The sequence below is a fragment of the Anas platyrhynchos genome, chromosome 6, assembly GCF_047663525.1.
Source record: "Anas platyrhynchos isolate ZD024472 breed Pekin duck chromosome 6, IASCAAS_PekinDuck_T2T, whole genome shotgun sequence".
NCBI classification, from domain to species: domain Eukaryota; kingdom Metazoa; phylum Chordata; class Aves; order Anseriformes; family Anatidae; genus Anas; species Anas platyrhynchos.
The window spans coordinates 19998074-20014375 of record NC_092592.1 but is presented as its reverse complement, the minus strand read 5'-3'; the positions used below and the strand labels follow the sequence as shown (position 1 = coordinate 20014375).

Below are 16302 nucleotides of genomic sequence, written 5' to 3'. Positions count from 1 at the left end.
GCGGGCAGCGGGGCGGGCCCGGTGGCGGGGGCGGGGCGGGCCCCGCCTGGCCCCACAGCCTCCATTTTGCGGGGCGGCTGCGGGACAGAGGCCGGCGGCTCCGCGGCTTCCCTCAGGTGAGGCGGCGGGGAGGGGGGGTGGGATGTGGGCAGCTGACGAGACTCGCGCGTCCCCCGCCTTCAGCAGCCCGGCCTGGCCCCGCCGCCTCCGGGCGGGCTCGGGATCAGCCCCCTGGACCCCGGGGAGACCCCACAGCCTCGGGGGCTCGTCAGGGCAAGGAGCCGGCCCGCCCCGCAGCCCCGCTCTCCTCGGGAGGAGCAACCAGAACGGCTGCTACCTGTGGCCGTGCCTCGCCTCGCCTCGCCGCGCCCGGGGAGCTGCGGACCCCCGGGGGGAGCCCGCAGAGCTCCGTGACCGCCCTGCCCTGCCCCGGGCGGGTGGTGGCCCCTGGCCCCATGGGCAGGGCAGGGCAGAGCTGGGCGGGGCGGCCCCCGGGGGTCCTTTAAAGACGCCGGGGGTGGGTTCGGGGCTGATTCGAGCCCCCTGCCCTGCCCTGCCCGCACCCTGTCCCCACCCCTCCTGTCCCCACCCCGGGCCCTCCTCCGCCCGCCCGGTGTTGCGCAGGCAGCGCCCCCGCCCCGCCCAACTGACCAAAAAAACACCAAAAATTTGGACGCCGGGGGTCGGCTGGGCCGGCAGCGTGCCGGGAGCCCCCACAGGCTGAGGCGGTGCGGCTGGGCGGGCGGTAACGGGCCCGGCCTCAGGTGCTGTGAGGGAGGCGGTGAGCCAGGGGAGCAGCTGCGGTTTGTTATGAAGTACTTGGTGTTGTGTAAGGGAATTCGTGCCTCTCCATGTGTGTATGAAGGCTGTTTCAGTCAGTACTGCTGGCTGGGCACTGTAAGGTCTTCAGAGACTCGGGTACCTGAGGCGAGTCTCAAAGCCCCGCTTGGCACTGAAGGTACCGCCCAGAACGATCAAGGAAACTGACAAAAATTTTGTCGTCCTCCTGAGTTACAAACACAAAATAAGAAATATTGATGGGGTCTGGGTAGAGGGGGATGATTAAATGAAACGCTGCCATTCCCAAAAGAATTTGGGTCACAAATTATCCAAATCCTAGAAAAGGAACTGAAACAGTGACAGTAAGGAAGGTGTTAAGCAGTTTTAGCGTGCTCTTTGTCATCAGTGTACACAGGTGGTTAATTTGGGTCCCATTTACATACAAATTAAACTTTTTACAGTTGTCAAAACAGCTGACCTGCAGTCACCAGCTGTTGATTTTGCACTATGAAAAGCAAAGAAAGTAATAACAGGGGAAATGATACTGTGCACACCTTCAAGTTTTACGTGTTATTGTTTTGCTAACAGTGTAACTTTAATTGAATTATATAAAGCTGAAAAACAGAAGTTTTGGGGTTTTATTTTTTAATATTCAGTTTTGCGGGCAGTATTTTCCTCTAAGCAAGAGGAGTGGCACTGAAATCCAGAGGAAGTGTTGCTAGTCATCTTGTTCCTGAATAGAGTTACAGTTGGTGTTTAAGTAACAGAAATACCAGAAGAAATGTGTTGTTGAGAGCCAGAATTAAAAGTCAACTCAGATAGCTGTCAGCAGTAAATACTGTACGGGCATTGGTTTAAGGAGTTTCCTCTTAGGGAAACAAATAGCAATTAGTGGTGTTTATGATCAAAGCATAGATCCACAAGTACACCTCATACCGTTCTTCACCCCCTCTAAGAGATGATCATAGTTTATCAGTAGGAGACCGTATAGTTGTACTGTTCTACAAGTTTGTTTTGGCTCTTGTTTGAACTAACTTGCTCTACGTTTTAATGTTTTCCACATTAAATCTGAGATATTTCAGGCAATAAGTTCTTCTGCAATTAATGGTACAATGCAGTAGGAATACTGCTTTCATAACCATTTGTTTTGGCCACCAAGTAACTATAAACATAAATAGTCATTAACTGTATTACATGTGTAGTTATATATCCAATTTCCTTTGATTTATGCAGCTAAGATACTGTCTTATAAACGTGCAGGGAGTAACTCCCAGTCCCTGATCAGGGAATCTGGCTCGTTAGCATTAACAGGATTTTTTCCCCTGCCATTAGTAGTTTGTAGATGTTTAGTAGTGTGGCTAATGACGTCAAAACTCCTTGCCCAACTGGTTGGGGACATGGTCGACGATCTCTGGCCTATTCTGCTTCTACTCCCCAGGTCCCTCTATTAAAAATGTGACTAAAACAAATAGTTACTACCAGGAAACAGAAATTTCCTACACAAATTAAATAATGTTGAGGGATTACAAATGATGTGTGGTGGAAATTGGGAAGCTGAACTCATGCCTGGACGCTTCCTCATTTTGGTGTTTTGTTTGAGCACGAGGGCGATAGTATTAAAGTAAGAAACAAAAACAATTCCATCAGCATAAAGTATTTGTAGAGAGGCTAAATTCACTCTTTCTCTTCGTAAATTCTAAAAATAGCAGCTTAATTAATTTTTAAACAATTTTAAAACAAACAACAAAAAAACCCACAACAGATTTCCTCCCTTCCCAGCCCAAGCAGTTCTTACACACGTGACAATATGCATGGGTTACTGAGGAGCTGCTCTGAAGGTGGGTTTCGTGCTGGGATCTCCCCCTCCAGCAGGTTTCCCGCCTCTTTCCCTCTTCAGCGACCTTTATGCAAGACAGGAATGTCTCACGGAGGCACTCCTTGGCAGAATAGTCAATGAAACACTAAAAGGCATGCATGCTCAAAACTAGGCACCTTTGCTACTTCTTTTGTCTGACCTTTTCCTCCCATTTTTTGGCACTGCTTATCTGTAAATTTGTATTATGCTAATAGCTTTTTTAAAAATTTCTTTTCCAACCTTAATGATTCTAAAACATTTAGATTATAAACCTCCATTTATAGAGTTTTCTTTCTTATCATTAAGTACTCATTTTAGCTAAAAATTTAGATCTTTGCAAGCCTTTTTCATGGTGCACTGACCAGCATCTGGTGCAGTTTAATTTTAAAGGATGTCCCATGTCATCAACACCAGAAAGTCTGAGTCACTGTGCTTTGCAGGAGTCAGACAACTGTGGAATTTTGAAAGAGACTTAAAGGTCAAAGTAACTGAGTTGTGATTGCTCAACCACCATGGTCCTCCCATGCTTGAGCTTGCCATTAACATGTGCATAGTGAAGCTGTCCTGCTGTCATACCTGTAACAGCTCGCGTAAATTTTGTGTGTGTTATTTTTAGTTTAATCACTTTATTTGATCTTTTAAATCATTGGTCTGCATTTAGCAGTGCACACAGATCAGAATAGCCAAAAGCAGGTAATAGTTGGCCACAAATGATCGAATGATCCTTTTCTCTGGGATTGATAAGGAACTACTCTCCTCACAATAACTATTCCTGTGAATGGAGGAGTGCAGGCTGACAGGAGAAATGCTTGATGCGTTACAGAATTGAGACCTACTTTAGCCTGACTCTTCTGTCTCTATTCTGGCAGAGGCTCAGCCCCCTTCTGCTGGCACTTCAAGGTCTGAAAATCTCTATTTCAGAATTATTAGGGAGTCAGGTCTCTTACCATGTGTCAGTATCTCTTTGACACTAATTAAGGGCAGCAGTTAATTGCAAAGTTGATGATGGTTCTCTTCAGAATCCTGCTTGCTGCTGTCATGTGTATGGAAAAGGGAAAGGTTTTGTGGTTTAGTAGCTGACAAATACTCTTAGCAATACCGAATGCACTGAACACGTTGTTCAAGTGATGTCACGGGTAATTAGCCAGCAAATAGCTAGTGCAAACTCATCTACAGTGCCTGACAATTTTTTTTTTCTTTCCAGAATGTCATACCCAGGCTATCCCCCTTCTGGCTACCCTGGTTTCCCTGGCTATCCTGTAAGTATGGTTGTTAAATGTGCTGCACTTCTAACGCATTTATGTGCTGTCAGTAGCCCTTCTTACCATGCTGTGCGTGTGTGTAAATAGCAGCTGTTAGTCCATATAAAGGATTTGCTATAGATGATGGTCTTTGTTGTCATCCACATATCTATCCCCAAGTGAGACTCTACAGTTGTCTCACATGAATTCCAAGAAGGAAGTTTATGACCTATTTTTTTAATATTGCCTGTTGTTCCAGAAGGGTTTTTGGTCGGTTGGTTGGTTCTGCTTTGGTCTGATGCCCTGGTCTTGAGGGTTGTTTTTTCTCTCTCTCTATAGCTAACTATCTCAGCAAATAATTTTTTGAAGTATCAGTAGTTCTTACATAAATGGAAGGGTCTTTAGGTACAGGATCAGAGGTATTGTCTGAACCAGTCTCTACCAAATAACGTGTGTACCCGTATCGCAGTATTTACAGAGATGCTGAACAAACTTAAGTGACTATTACACTCAGGAAGAGTAAAGCTGCTGAGCAATCCAAGCTCACGTATGCAGCTTTCATACAACACCAAGTAAATATTTTTCTGAGGATACAGGACACTGTAGCTTGACTTTGACCCCCCCAATCCTTCAGCCACAGTACTTTGTTCCACCTTCAGCTCATGACTGAACGGACTATATATTCCAACAAAACACAGGAGGATGGAACGTATCAGGTGTGGCTGATACTGCAGTGTTTTTGATATGCCTGCATCATTTTTCAAAGCTAGATGCAGCTCTATGCTTTTGTTAGTACAGTGCTGATAATGTGATTGTGGGAATTTTATATGGTTTGTTTTATGCTGTACTGAACTAGACTTAAGGATGGAGCTCACTGTATCCTGCTAAAATACTGAAAAGCTCTAAAGCTGTAATTTATCCTGCTTGCCACTTTAACTATATTGTATGATTTATTTTTATTTTTTATTTTTTTTTTAAGCTAGCATCTAAAATGTAGCCAACTTTAGTGGATGAATTTAAAAAAAACCTTTAAATGCTAGATGAGTCATTCTAGGTTTTCTAGTCTTACTCATGATGCCCAAAGCAATAACCTGTGCAAAAAAATCAATATGAAAGATTTCCTTCTATAATGGCCATCCTAGCAGGGCTTTTGGGGATCCTTACTTTGGATTTGTGAATTTAAATTCCATTAAAATCTTTTTGTTGAGTCAGGCTGAGAAAGGTTAGACTACCGCTATGGAAGTGGATCTCACTGTACTATGGGCACAGTAATCTGGGGCTAAGAAATATTGGAGCAACCAAACCTGAGGAAAACATCTGAGGTAGACTTTACTATTTTGCTTTTTATGTGTTTTCTGTATGCAAGAATGGGTGTGTACTGTACGTAATGTGTGGCTCACCCTTCTATTGTTTGTGAGTAAGGACTGTTTCCACTAAGTATTAAGTCCATATGGTACGTGTTATAAAGCTGATTTTAAATACCTGTTTTTTAAGAGCAAGAGAACCCATCTGGAAGGCCCACACCCAGGCTTAGGGAATACTGAAGCTGCTCCTAAGAGCTAAATCTAATCACAGCATTATATACATGGACACTTTGAGAGTTTTTACTCTAGCATCCTGATAATGGGCACACAGAGATCTTTGGGCTTTGTGTTTCAGCCAACAGGGCAGGAGTCTGTCTATCCACCAGCTGGTCAGTACACCTACCCTGCAGGATACCCCCCTGCAGGAGGAGGGACCTACCCTGCGGCACCACCAAATGCTGGGTATCCAGGGGCAGCGGGATATCCTGCCCCAGGGGGCTACCCTGGAGCTCCCCAGGCTGGAGGAATGCCATCTTACCCTGGAGGTAAGGTCCTTTGTTACAGCACCACTTGGGAGTTATTTCTGTTGTAACTGTTCTTTGTGCTTGGTAGATGTAGTAATGAAAAGCAGCTTTGTTCAGTGATCAATTTAGGCAGCAGCATTTAGACAGCTAGACAGATTGCTATCTAGCATAAATACTTGCATGCTGATAGCAGGGCCTTGATACCTTTGGGTTTTAGGCCACTGCACACACACAGAAAAAGAAAATTAATCTCTTGCATAGCTCTGCTCAATAACCTGGCTCATGTTGTGCCAGAAATCACTTACAAAATTTCTTTTGCTAAAATCTGCCATCTTCTCTTAGCCCCTGCAGGCCCTGGGTTTGGTGTGCCTCCTGCTGGCCCTGCCTTTGGTGGCTATCCCCAGCCTCCTGTCCAAAGCTATGGTGGAGGTGGACCAGCGCAAATTCCAGGTACGTGGCTGTTTCCCTGCCATATGTTAAGATACTTCAAGCATCCGAAGTTAAACTAGGAGAGCCCAAGACAGGTAGCAACAAAACAGGCCCTTATCTTTGCTACTTTTAGCTAGGTTTGTATGCTGTACACATCCTGCCACCTTTCTTGATGAGACCAGTAAAGAGCAGATGAGAACCATCTGTATACATTACATCCAAAAGGGACGTCTGTCACTGGTTAATGATCATGATGTGGTCATTTAGGTGCTTGTCGTTCTTCAGACTGCAAGTATTTGACCAGAACTGTGAAATCCAGAGGCAACATTCACCAAGTACCTAGCTGCTCTCTTAATCTCAAAGAAATGGATGTGTTTTTCAGAATCTGAGCAGCTCTGTGTTCATGGTGATCATGGGCATTGAGGGGGAAGTGGAAAGGAGAATACACACCATTGCTTAAAAACAGTGCAGTTTTTTTTTTTATACTTTGAGTAGTCAGTTACCATTAAGAACATTTTTATCCTAGAACATGTCAGTTGTGGCTGCAAGAAATTCAGAGTAGCAAAACCTTTCTTTTAAACATTGTTTCACTGATTCTAATAACTAAGCTGCTGTTAAAAAAAATAACTGTACATATGTACTATGGATAAAAATAAACTTCTAGCATAATAAATGTAGTTGCAACATTGGTATTCACAGTGCTTTTGATCACAAAATGAGATTCCTTCAGTTCTTTTTGCACCAATGAATTCTCAGTATTTATTGTTAATTTGTTAGACATTTTAACAGAGTAATACAACTTTGCAAGACAGCACAGGACATGCATTCTTCATTGGCATGGCCTACATTAGTTTTTGTCAAGAATAGTACTATTTAATAAGGAGAGATCCTTCCAGCGCCCACACCACCAGTAAATTTAGTATTTTTAGAATTCCCTTGCTAGTGTGTATACCAGAATGCTTCTGTGATTACTTCTTCCCATTGTTCCCAAGGGCAAGAACTTCAGTTACTGATCATTAAAACTACTGTTCCTTAGCAAACAGGTTTTGTGCAGTGGTAGACCTGTAACTTACCAAGTCTGTAAATGGCTTTATTTTCAGATTAGATAGCATTTACATAATAAAAGGAATTAATTATATTTCTTATCTTGTTCTTTAATTCATTTTCAATAGACTATAGTGGTGGACAAGCACCGTCACCAATGCCTGGTCTGGTATGTGTTGTATCTTCTTCTATAATCAACCTTAAAGTGGCTTCTGTATTTTTTTCACCTTGCTGTTACTGGGGTAGAGCAGTGTCTTTACAATTGGTTGTGTGGCAGGGGGTAGGGAGGAGGACTGAATATGAGCTGGGGATATGTCGTAGAGGAAAGGGCATGTGATGGCTGAAAATGTATTTTGATGTTAGCATTACACATTGTTCAGTAACAATTGTTCAATAATTGTCCTTGTCCATAATGCAAGGAAGAACTGCTATGAGAGGCAATTTTGAGCAAGGGGAAACTCAAGTAATTAAGTTCTGAAAGCACAGTGTCACTCACTGCAGCATTTGGGTCATCCATGATGTTATTTTAGAGGGACACTGTGCTAAAGGCAAAAAAAAAAGTACCAATCTTGGCCACACAGAAAAGTAATTTGTTGCCATTGCTTTCAATAGGATTCATATTTACACCTCTGTAACTTGAAAAAAATAAATGTAAGCATATTTGCATGCAGACATTTTAATATAGCTTTTCTTAATGAGTTTGATATGAAAGGGTATAAAATGGTTTAAAAGCAGCAAACTGTCCTTTACCAAAAAAGATGTCTTTGCAGATGAAGTTAATGTACAGAGTATTCTGCATCAAGAGCTCCCAGCTACGCTCAGAATATAACCCAAACAAAACCATAACACTGTACCTGTGTATACTCATCATGTCGATCCTCATCCATGCCACTGTATAAAGGCATTGGTGGGCCCAAACCGTTGAACACAATTAAATGCCATCCTGCTTCTGGGTTAGAAAAAATGGTGAACTCATAGAACGAACCATTCTGTGATTTCTGCTGAAGCGCTGACTCCAAAGTTGTGATTTTAACTTTAATTTATATTGTGCAGGACAGCTAGTTAAACACAGCTCTTATTTTCAGCCTGCAGCAACGGTTCAGTATACCCAGGGCACAATTCAAGCTGCTCCAAACTTTGATGCTAACAGGGATGCAGAAATTCTGCGCAAAGCTATGAAGGGGTTTGGTAAGTAAGCAACAGCTACTTAAATTTCTGTTTGTCTAACTTACTAAGACTATTTGGTCTTTTTCTTCAGTTTTTACTGTATTTTTTTTTTCTATTTTATTTTCTATTATTTATTTTCTATTTCATTTTCTCAAAAATCACACTTCCAAAATGACTTGGTCAATTTAATAGACTAAGATAAATAGGAAATTTGGTAAATTGACCTAATTGATATTCATGCATGTATTAGGTAACTATGCCCAAACTGGCAATTATAAAATGCATAGTGTTGGAAGGATTACTACATGGATTCTATGATTAAGCTCTTACATTGCCTTTCTGTGTTCAAGGAACTGATGAGCAGGCTATCATCAATGTTGTAGCTAACCGCTCCAATGATCAAAGGCAAAAAATCAAGGCAGCCTTCAAGACTATGTATGGCAAGGTATGTTCGCTAGCTCTTTGAATCAGTAAACAAAAAAAAACACAAACTTTCAGCTGCTGCTATAACTGCCTGACTGCATTTTAGTCCTGGGAAGTGGTTTGGGGCACTTTTAAAATGCACCTCTTTTGGTTAACTTTTTGTTGCATACCAGGTGAACAGCTGCTATTTACCAGTGTTGTTCTGATATCTGGTAGAAGCGAGGGCACAGGGGAGTCTGGCTAGGACCCTGACTGAACAAGCAGATTCTCTGAGTTTGCTATGATTATTAGATAAGAAAATAATCAAGCATCAACTGTTTATGTATTAGTCTGAAAATAATGAGCTTTTCATGTGCACAAACAAGCTCAAAAATATTTTTTTTTTCCACTCATAAGAACCAAACTGAGGAATTGGTTGAGAATGGTGGTGATTCCACACCAAGGGCTTAGCTCGCTAGAGTAATTCAGCGCCATGCCATTATTACACTCATTGTGCTCATTTTAAAAGTGCAGGCCGGTACCTAACTCCTGTTTCCTTTTTTATGATCCATAAGGAAAGGAGCGATGTCTGTGCTTTATAGGGAATGGTAGGGATAACAATGTGCTGTAGCAAACAGGAGCACAAAAAGATCATCAGCTGCTCAAAGTGGATGGTTTGGGATACGTTTGTGCCACTTGAACAGTGTCACAAAATATTTTCTAGCCCCCACACTATATAATTACTAAATTTTTATATTTATAATTGGACAGGATTTAATTAAAGATCTGAAATCTGAATTAAGTGGAAATGTGGAAGAATTGATTCTAGCACTCTTCATGCCTAGCACCTACTATGACGCCTGGAGTTTACGTCATGCGATGAAGGTACGGTTCTCATCTGAACAAATAGTTAAAACCATCTTAAAGCACTCATCTAAGAGAGCAGAATACCTGATCCCTGCATTGTTGAAAAATGCTGTGGTGGAAAGTAAATGTAGAGACTGGGGATTAAAATTATTTTCTGCTTTATGCCCCAGTGCTGACCAATTTTTGCAGGATTGGCCAATTTGCAGCAGATGTACCACAGGGGATGAAGTGCTGCAGGATGGAATTTTGTTCTCTGACACTCTCTTAGTCACTTTTTGCTACAATCTAGTAAGAGCCATGGTGCTTTTAAGCTGTAACCACTGTTTAAATTGAAATTTACATACCTCTCCTTGCTGGGAACAAGCCACTGGTACAGAAAGATATTTTTGGATTATCTCAGGTTTTTCAACAGAACAAAAATGAAAGAATATTTTCTTAAGGTCAGGTGATGCACGTTCAGGTGTTAAGACTGCACTGGAATTTAGATCAGCTACTTGGATTAAACTTTTCATTCAGGTAAACTGGTATGTCCAGCTTGCTTGAGTTACAGTAGTGAGCAAGTGCCTGATTACTGGAAACAAGTCACTTAACCCATGTATGAATGTGGAGCTCTAAAGAATATGGAGCACAAATGGAGATCTAGCTTTACTGGAGGCAAAAAACACTCAACTTTTTTTTTTTTTTTTAATTTATATTACAATACTGCTTATAAGTCTCACATAGATCTACTCCTTGCTTGAATAGAAATGGGCCATGCCAGTAAGATCTGACTGTACACAGAACCCACAGTTAATTTCTATCCTGAGAGGGAAGCATCTATGAAAAGTTCCTGATGACACTCTGTGTTGAGGAAGCAGCCACATTTGGAATGGGGAACACACTTGTACACTGATCAAGATAGGGTTTACATGCATACAGTAGCCTTTAAAGCAAGAGATAAGGCTCTGCCTTCCTCCGATATGTTCCCACAATAAGGCTGACAAATAATTTCTTCATTTTCTTCCTAAACCTTTTTCCTGTTATCATGGCTGATGTCACCATTGTGGGCGTGCAGTTGTGGGGTATTTCTTAAGCTAGTGCAGAATTTAATGTTTTGGAAATTTTCATTCCTTTTTAAGTAAGCATACAGTAAACTTGGTGCTTTCACACTGCAAGAATACCATTCTTACAATGTAGATTGTATTGAGTTTTAAAGTAACAGGTGACTGCTTTTCTTCCTCCACAATAGAACAAAAAGTAGGTGGCGTTTTGCAGTTACACCTTCTTTTCCTCTGCTTACAGGGAGTAGGCACCCAGGAGAGAGTGCTGATTGAGATCCTTTGCACGAGGACAAATCAGGAAATACGAGACATAGTGAACTGCTATAAGTCAGAATTTGGAAGGGATATCGAACAAGACATCAGAGCAGACACTTCTGGACACTTTGAACGATTACTTGTATCTATGTGCCAAGTAAGCTTGAATTTTTCTTGCTTATTTTGTTAAGATATGGGTATACACTCTTTGCGTATGTTTATAATTGCTCCGTAAATAAATTGCCTGTGCATGCTTAGCTAGAGCTAGGTTTTGTTAGAATTTAGCACTAGACTACTAAAACATTCCCTAATGATAAGACAAAGCACCTCAGCCCCTCCTCAAGGAAGAGTTGCTTCCTTTCTATATGATGATCTGAGTGACTTAATTGAGCACCCTATTCACCTCAGAGAACTTGTGTTTTTTTTTTTTTTTTGTTTACTGAGCAGATGCAATCAAACTGTAAATAGCACAACCATTGTTCCACGCTGCTGTTAAAGCCAGACACTATTCCTTTTTTTGCATAAACAAAATCATTTGGGTAATACTGATACGATAAACTTTACGGTAGGTAAAATATCTGTGAGAACCCCCCAAACAAGCCTAGAGGCACTGTAAACCAAAACTTACCTCCCAAGTCACATCGCAGCCCTCCCTTCAGAAAACTAGAATTAGTTACGTGCTGCTGCTGAACTCAGTTGAACATTGAAGGCTGCTTATTTCGTATCATTAATAGGGCTCTTTTTTGCGTTGAAGATTAGTAAGTTGCAGTTTAGGAAGAAATACATAATAAATGTAACTTCCCAAATTTTTGTGATAAGTCTGCCTATTTGCTGTTAGAATTTCTATGACTATCTTGTTTGCTTCTACCTTTATGAAAGTTCAGCTATTCACTAGGTATTAGGATTACAAAGTCAAAATCCACAAGAAAGCAAAGCTTGAGAAGCTCATGCTAATTTTTATTTCGATAAATCCAGTACTTTACAGTAACTGACAACCACATAATTTAAATATTAACTGCTACAGACACAACAGTATTTAAGAGCATGTATTTAGCCTACTCAGCCAGTATATTTAGCAGTATCCATCCATGCATTGTGCAGAAAAAAAAACAAACAAATCCCAAAGCACATAAAATGTCACACAAGCCCTACTTGACATATAACAACTATACTAAGTGCTTTTTAAAGACATTCATACTTGAAATTAGCAAATTCTAAATATAATAGAAAGCCTGAGATATTTCAGGTGTGCATATTCAGTAAGATAATTCATTAGTTCATTTGGGAAGATTCTTTGCAACTTGAAGCCTAGAAACAAATCAAGAGAAAAACTTACATTATTAAGTAAAACAGAGAATTGATCATAGCTCCTGAAAAAGACTAGACCTATGAGATGGTACGTATAGGCAAAATTATGTGCCAGTACGTATACAGTATATCTACAGCTTAAACCAAACACTACAGATAGAAAAGTGGCCCAAAAGTCCTATTTTCTACTTACAAGAATTATTAAACCAAAAACGTAACCTTAAAACAACGTAATATATTTCAAACTGGTGTTACTCTCCCTACTTCTAGCTTTGGACATACGCGTGCGGGGTCTACACTTCAAGCAATTAAAACATAGCCTTGTCCATGTAACAATGTTCAATATCTGCTATCTTTGCTTTTAGGGGAATCGGGATGAGAATCAAAATGTGGATTATCAAAAAGCTCAAGAAGATGCTCAGCGTCTTTACCAAGCAGGAGAAGGAAAACTTGGGACTGATGAATCATGCTTTAATATGGTTCTGGCAAGCAGAAGTTTTCCCCAATTAAAAGCAACAGTTGAGGCATACTCGAGGGTAGGAGTTCTTCACTGATTTCAAATGAGTTTGTACAGCATTTTTTGAATTAAGTTTCCACTTGTTGCATTTCACTATCCACATGTTAATCTAATTTATTTGTAGATTGCTAATCGTGATTTGTTAAGCAGCATCGATCGAGAATTTTCTGGAAACGTGGAACGTGGCTTGAAGGCTATTTGTAAGTAATACGTTCTTCCCTCTCCTTATCTTTTGGCAATAAAACCTTCTAAATGTAATTGAAGAAGAACCCAATTCAGCACTGTCCATATGGCAAACGGATACACAGTCTGAGACTCCACTAATACAAAAGTAACTTCAGTTATTCAAATTACTCACTATTCACTTAGTTTGAAGAAAGTAAGCATCTAGTTTGAAGAAGTCAGTTTGAAATGAGGAAAGGTTACATAGAAACTACTTGTCACTTTTCTGGAAAGACATGTAACTACACAGAAATGGGTCAATGTTTAGAGCTGGTGGTTCTGTGTGTCAGCACTCTGCAAAATTATGTGAGTACCAGTGTAACAGAGCAGTGGTGGTGGTTGTGTGGCACCTCAGCACAGACAGCTGAACCACCTCCACACGAGTGCAGAACCAAGAAGAACCTCCTTTAGGCACAATTTACTTTCTAGTTCTCTTCTCCACCATCACCTACTCCAAAAAGTTCAGCATTTTCTAAAGCAAATGTCACCAAAATAGAATAGCTGTTTTGAATTCGCTATTCGCTATTCCCTGCTGACTTATTGTACTAAAGCACTACAAATTTATCATGATTCGCTGTTAGTGAGAACCAGTATGATTTACTACTAATGAAACAAATACTCCATGCCCAAGTCCCACCAATGCTTAACAAAGTGACTGCATTTCTGCAGCCATAACCATTAAAACCTATTGTATTAAACAAAATCTTCCCAGATAATATTCTACTAAAGAGTTCTACTGGAAAAATTCACCTCTGAAATCATGTAAAATAAAGGCTTTGAGAAGGAAGAAACTAACTGAAACAAAATCAATTCCACAGATACTTGAGAATGAGAACTTTTTACCTTTGTACTTTTGCTAGTGAGACTCTACCAATGGACCAAAAGTTGAATACCTCATATCCTAGTACTAGCTAGCCAAAGAAAAGATCTGTGCATAGATTTGGTAAATTAAGGTTTCAGCCAGCTTTCAAAAGCACTTCTAGGCAAGTTAACTGGTAATAACTGTAACTTTTCTTGTGAAAGGTTAACTGATTTGTTCAGATACAAAATAAACTCAGCTTTATAAAGCAGTTCCTGTAATCTACAGTATTGAATCTTTATTGATATCTACCTCTAGCTGTCTACAGCATAAATCTTGACTTTATCATGCTAGGTATCACCATACAGCATACTATACTAGAACTAATCCTAAAAATATACTTTATTGCAGTGCAATGTGCTTTAAATCGCCCAGCCTTTTTTGCAGAAAGACTTTATTATTCTATGAAAGGAGCTGGCACGGATGATTCCACTCTCATCAGGATTATAGTCACTCGCAGCGAGGTAAGAAACTTCCTCTTCTGTAGACCTCACATGTAGCCAGCCTTCTATGTAGTCCCTCCTTCACAGCTGTAGAAATCATGTACTGTAATGAAGCTTTTATCTGGTTCAGATGTGGATGAACAAAACAATTGGTTTTAACGCCAGGTTTCATACAGTAGTTTAATTATCTCTAGCTAAATAGTGATATTACATGTCTACCTTCCTAAATGTGGTTGCCCATCTCTGTAGCAGAAAAGCATCTCAACTCCAAAGGTTCAACTGCATGAACTAAGGATACTACAGTCCTAGCAAATTTAGGTAAGGTTCTCAGGTTGCCCAGAGAGTTGCAGAAGTGTTCAAGGCCAGGCTGGATGGGGCTTTGAGCAACCTGGTCTAGTGGGAGGCGTCCCTGCCCATGGCAGCGGGGTTGGAAGCAGATGAACTTTAAGGTCCCTTCCAACCCAAACCTTTCTGTGATTCTCTGAAAGCAAGGAGCACCTGTTAAGACTGCTTTGGGAGCTGCTTATCTGTCTGTAGAGGGAACTGAGGGCTTGTACAATGTGCACAGTTAATCAGTTGCACATTACACCCTTGGCTGGTATTCTATAGTCTGTGAGGGAGATGGGGGTAAGTGTCTAAGAGTTCAGATCATGCATATGTTTAAGCTTTGTGCTTTTTTTTTTCTTTGCAGATTGATCTTGTGCAAATTAAACAGGTGTTCTCACAAATGTATCAGAAGACTTTGGCTTCAATGATATCAAGTGATACAAGTGGTGATTACAGGCGTTTGCTACTGGCAATTGTTGGTCAATAGAAGAGGATTATCTGTTCGTTGGTTTTCATTTTTAAAACAAACTGGAGGACATGTAACATGCTTTATGCAGACACTGACCCCTTGTGCGTAAAAGAGTAATTTTAAACACTATATAATCAAAGATGCCTTCTTGGTGATTTAATAAGCTTTTTGCACTTACCCTTGCCTTAAATTTACAGCACATAATATTCTTTATTGTATAATAAAAGATGTATCTTGTCTATTAGCCTTAAGTCTTAGTTCTTTTGGCCCAGACAAAACCATCTCCCCTCTGCCAACCTCCTGCATAATTAGACTTCCTTGAAAAATCTAAATTTAACTGCTGAACTAACCATGGATTACAAAAAAGCCTGAGGCGATGACGTAAAACATTTTACAAAAACCCAGCCAGGTTCTCTAACAAAAGCCCTCTTTGAAGTCCTTCCATGCTAATACTAAAACACAAGTGCTCAGTTTAAGTCACATTACACTAACTGTTTAAGTACCTAAGCAGAATTTGACTGTACCCCCCTATTTAAGTTCTTAAGTTAATTATGTTTAGCAGTTAGTTATGATTGTGATTAAGGCAGAAAAAAAAATAAAATCTAACCTAATTTTGAAGAATCACCTTGTAAAGGAGTCGGTTATGCTCTTTGTTCATTGTCCAGTAATTTGCTGTAAGTAGATGCTAACACTACAGAACATGTGTAAATTCAAACTGGAAGTGACAGCAACATAGATGATACAATTGACTATGTGGATGGTTTCATAGCATTAAAAAAACAAACAGCTTTGACAGTACATTTGTTTTTTCGAAAACCACAGCAAATCTGTCCCCAGGCAGCTGTGAAGTCCAGCAGCTAACAATGTATTTCCTAACATTTCTAAGCAATGCTTTATCAAGTAAAACAAATAAATATATATATATATATACATATATATATATATATACACATATATATATATACATAGAAACTTCACATAAACAGCATAGCTCTATTTTTGTTGGTCCTCAAACAGAATTAGCTAGCAAGAGTAGGGTTTATTCTAATAGGGAAAACCTTTCACTCATGCACACCAAGTACATAAAAGTTTTTGCAAAACAATGGCAGATACCAAGTCTACTATAAAAAAAGACTCAAGTACTTCACTTATATAAAACACTCTACAGCTGTGTTCTCTGATATTATACTTAGAAACACAGTCCAATTTAAAATTTCTGAGTCAGATCAAAGCTAAATAATCCAAATGT

The 16302-nt window shown here is 40.3% G+C and overlaps 2 protein-coding genes across 4 annotated transcripts in view; one reads left to right on the top strand and one right to left on the bottom strand.

Moving 5' to 3' along the window:
- ANXA7 (annexin A7) lies at positions 1 to 15297 on the top strand. 2 transcript variants are annotated; one of them, XM_038181435.1, is made up of 14 exons: positions 45 to 116; positions 3840 to 3894; positions 5089 to 5198; positions 5536 to 5725; positions 6047 to 6154; positions 7306 to 7346; positions 8263 to 8365; positions 8695 to 8789; positions 9518 to 9631; positions 10895 to 11065; positions 12582 to 12752; positions 12858 to 12933; positions 14166 to 14278; positions 14949 to 15297. In XM_038181435.1, exons 4-14 carry the CDS (start codon positions 5707 to 5709, stop codon positions 15069 to 15071), a joined length of 1134 nt encoding a protein of 377 aa, XP_038037363.1. In that variant the 5' UTR covers positions 45 to 116; positions 3840 to 3894; positions 5089 to 5198; positions 5536 to 5706; the 3' UTR covers positions 15072 to 15297. The 2 variants fall into 2 exon arrangements, with proteins under 2 accessions (XP_038037362.1, XP_038037363.1); XM_038181434.2 differs by lacking the exon at positions 5089 to 5198 and having other exon boundaries at positions 1 to 116.
- The window catches only part of PPP3CB (protein phosphatase 3 catalytic subunit beta), a 51580-nt gene continuing 47122 nt past the window's right edge, over positions 11845 to 16302 (bottom strand). The window contains exon 16 of one of the 2 annotated variants that reach the window (XR_005266719.2): positions 11845 to 14378. The gene's annotated coding sequence lies outside the window, so the exon portion shown is untranslated. The remainder of the gene's footprint in view (positions 14379 to 16302) is intronic. The other variant, XR_005266718.2, reaches the window with a different exon arrangement.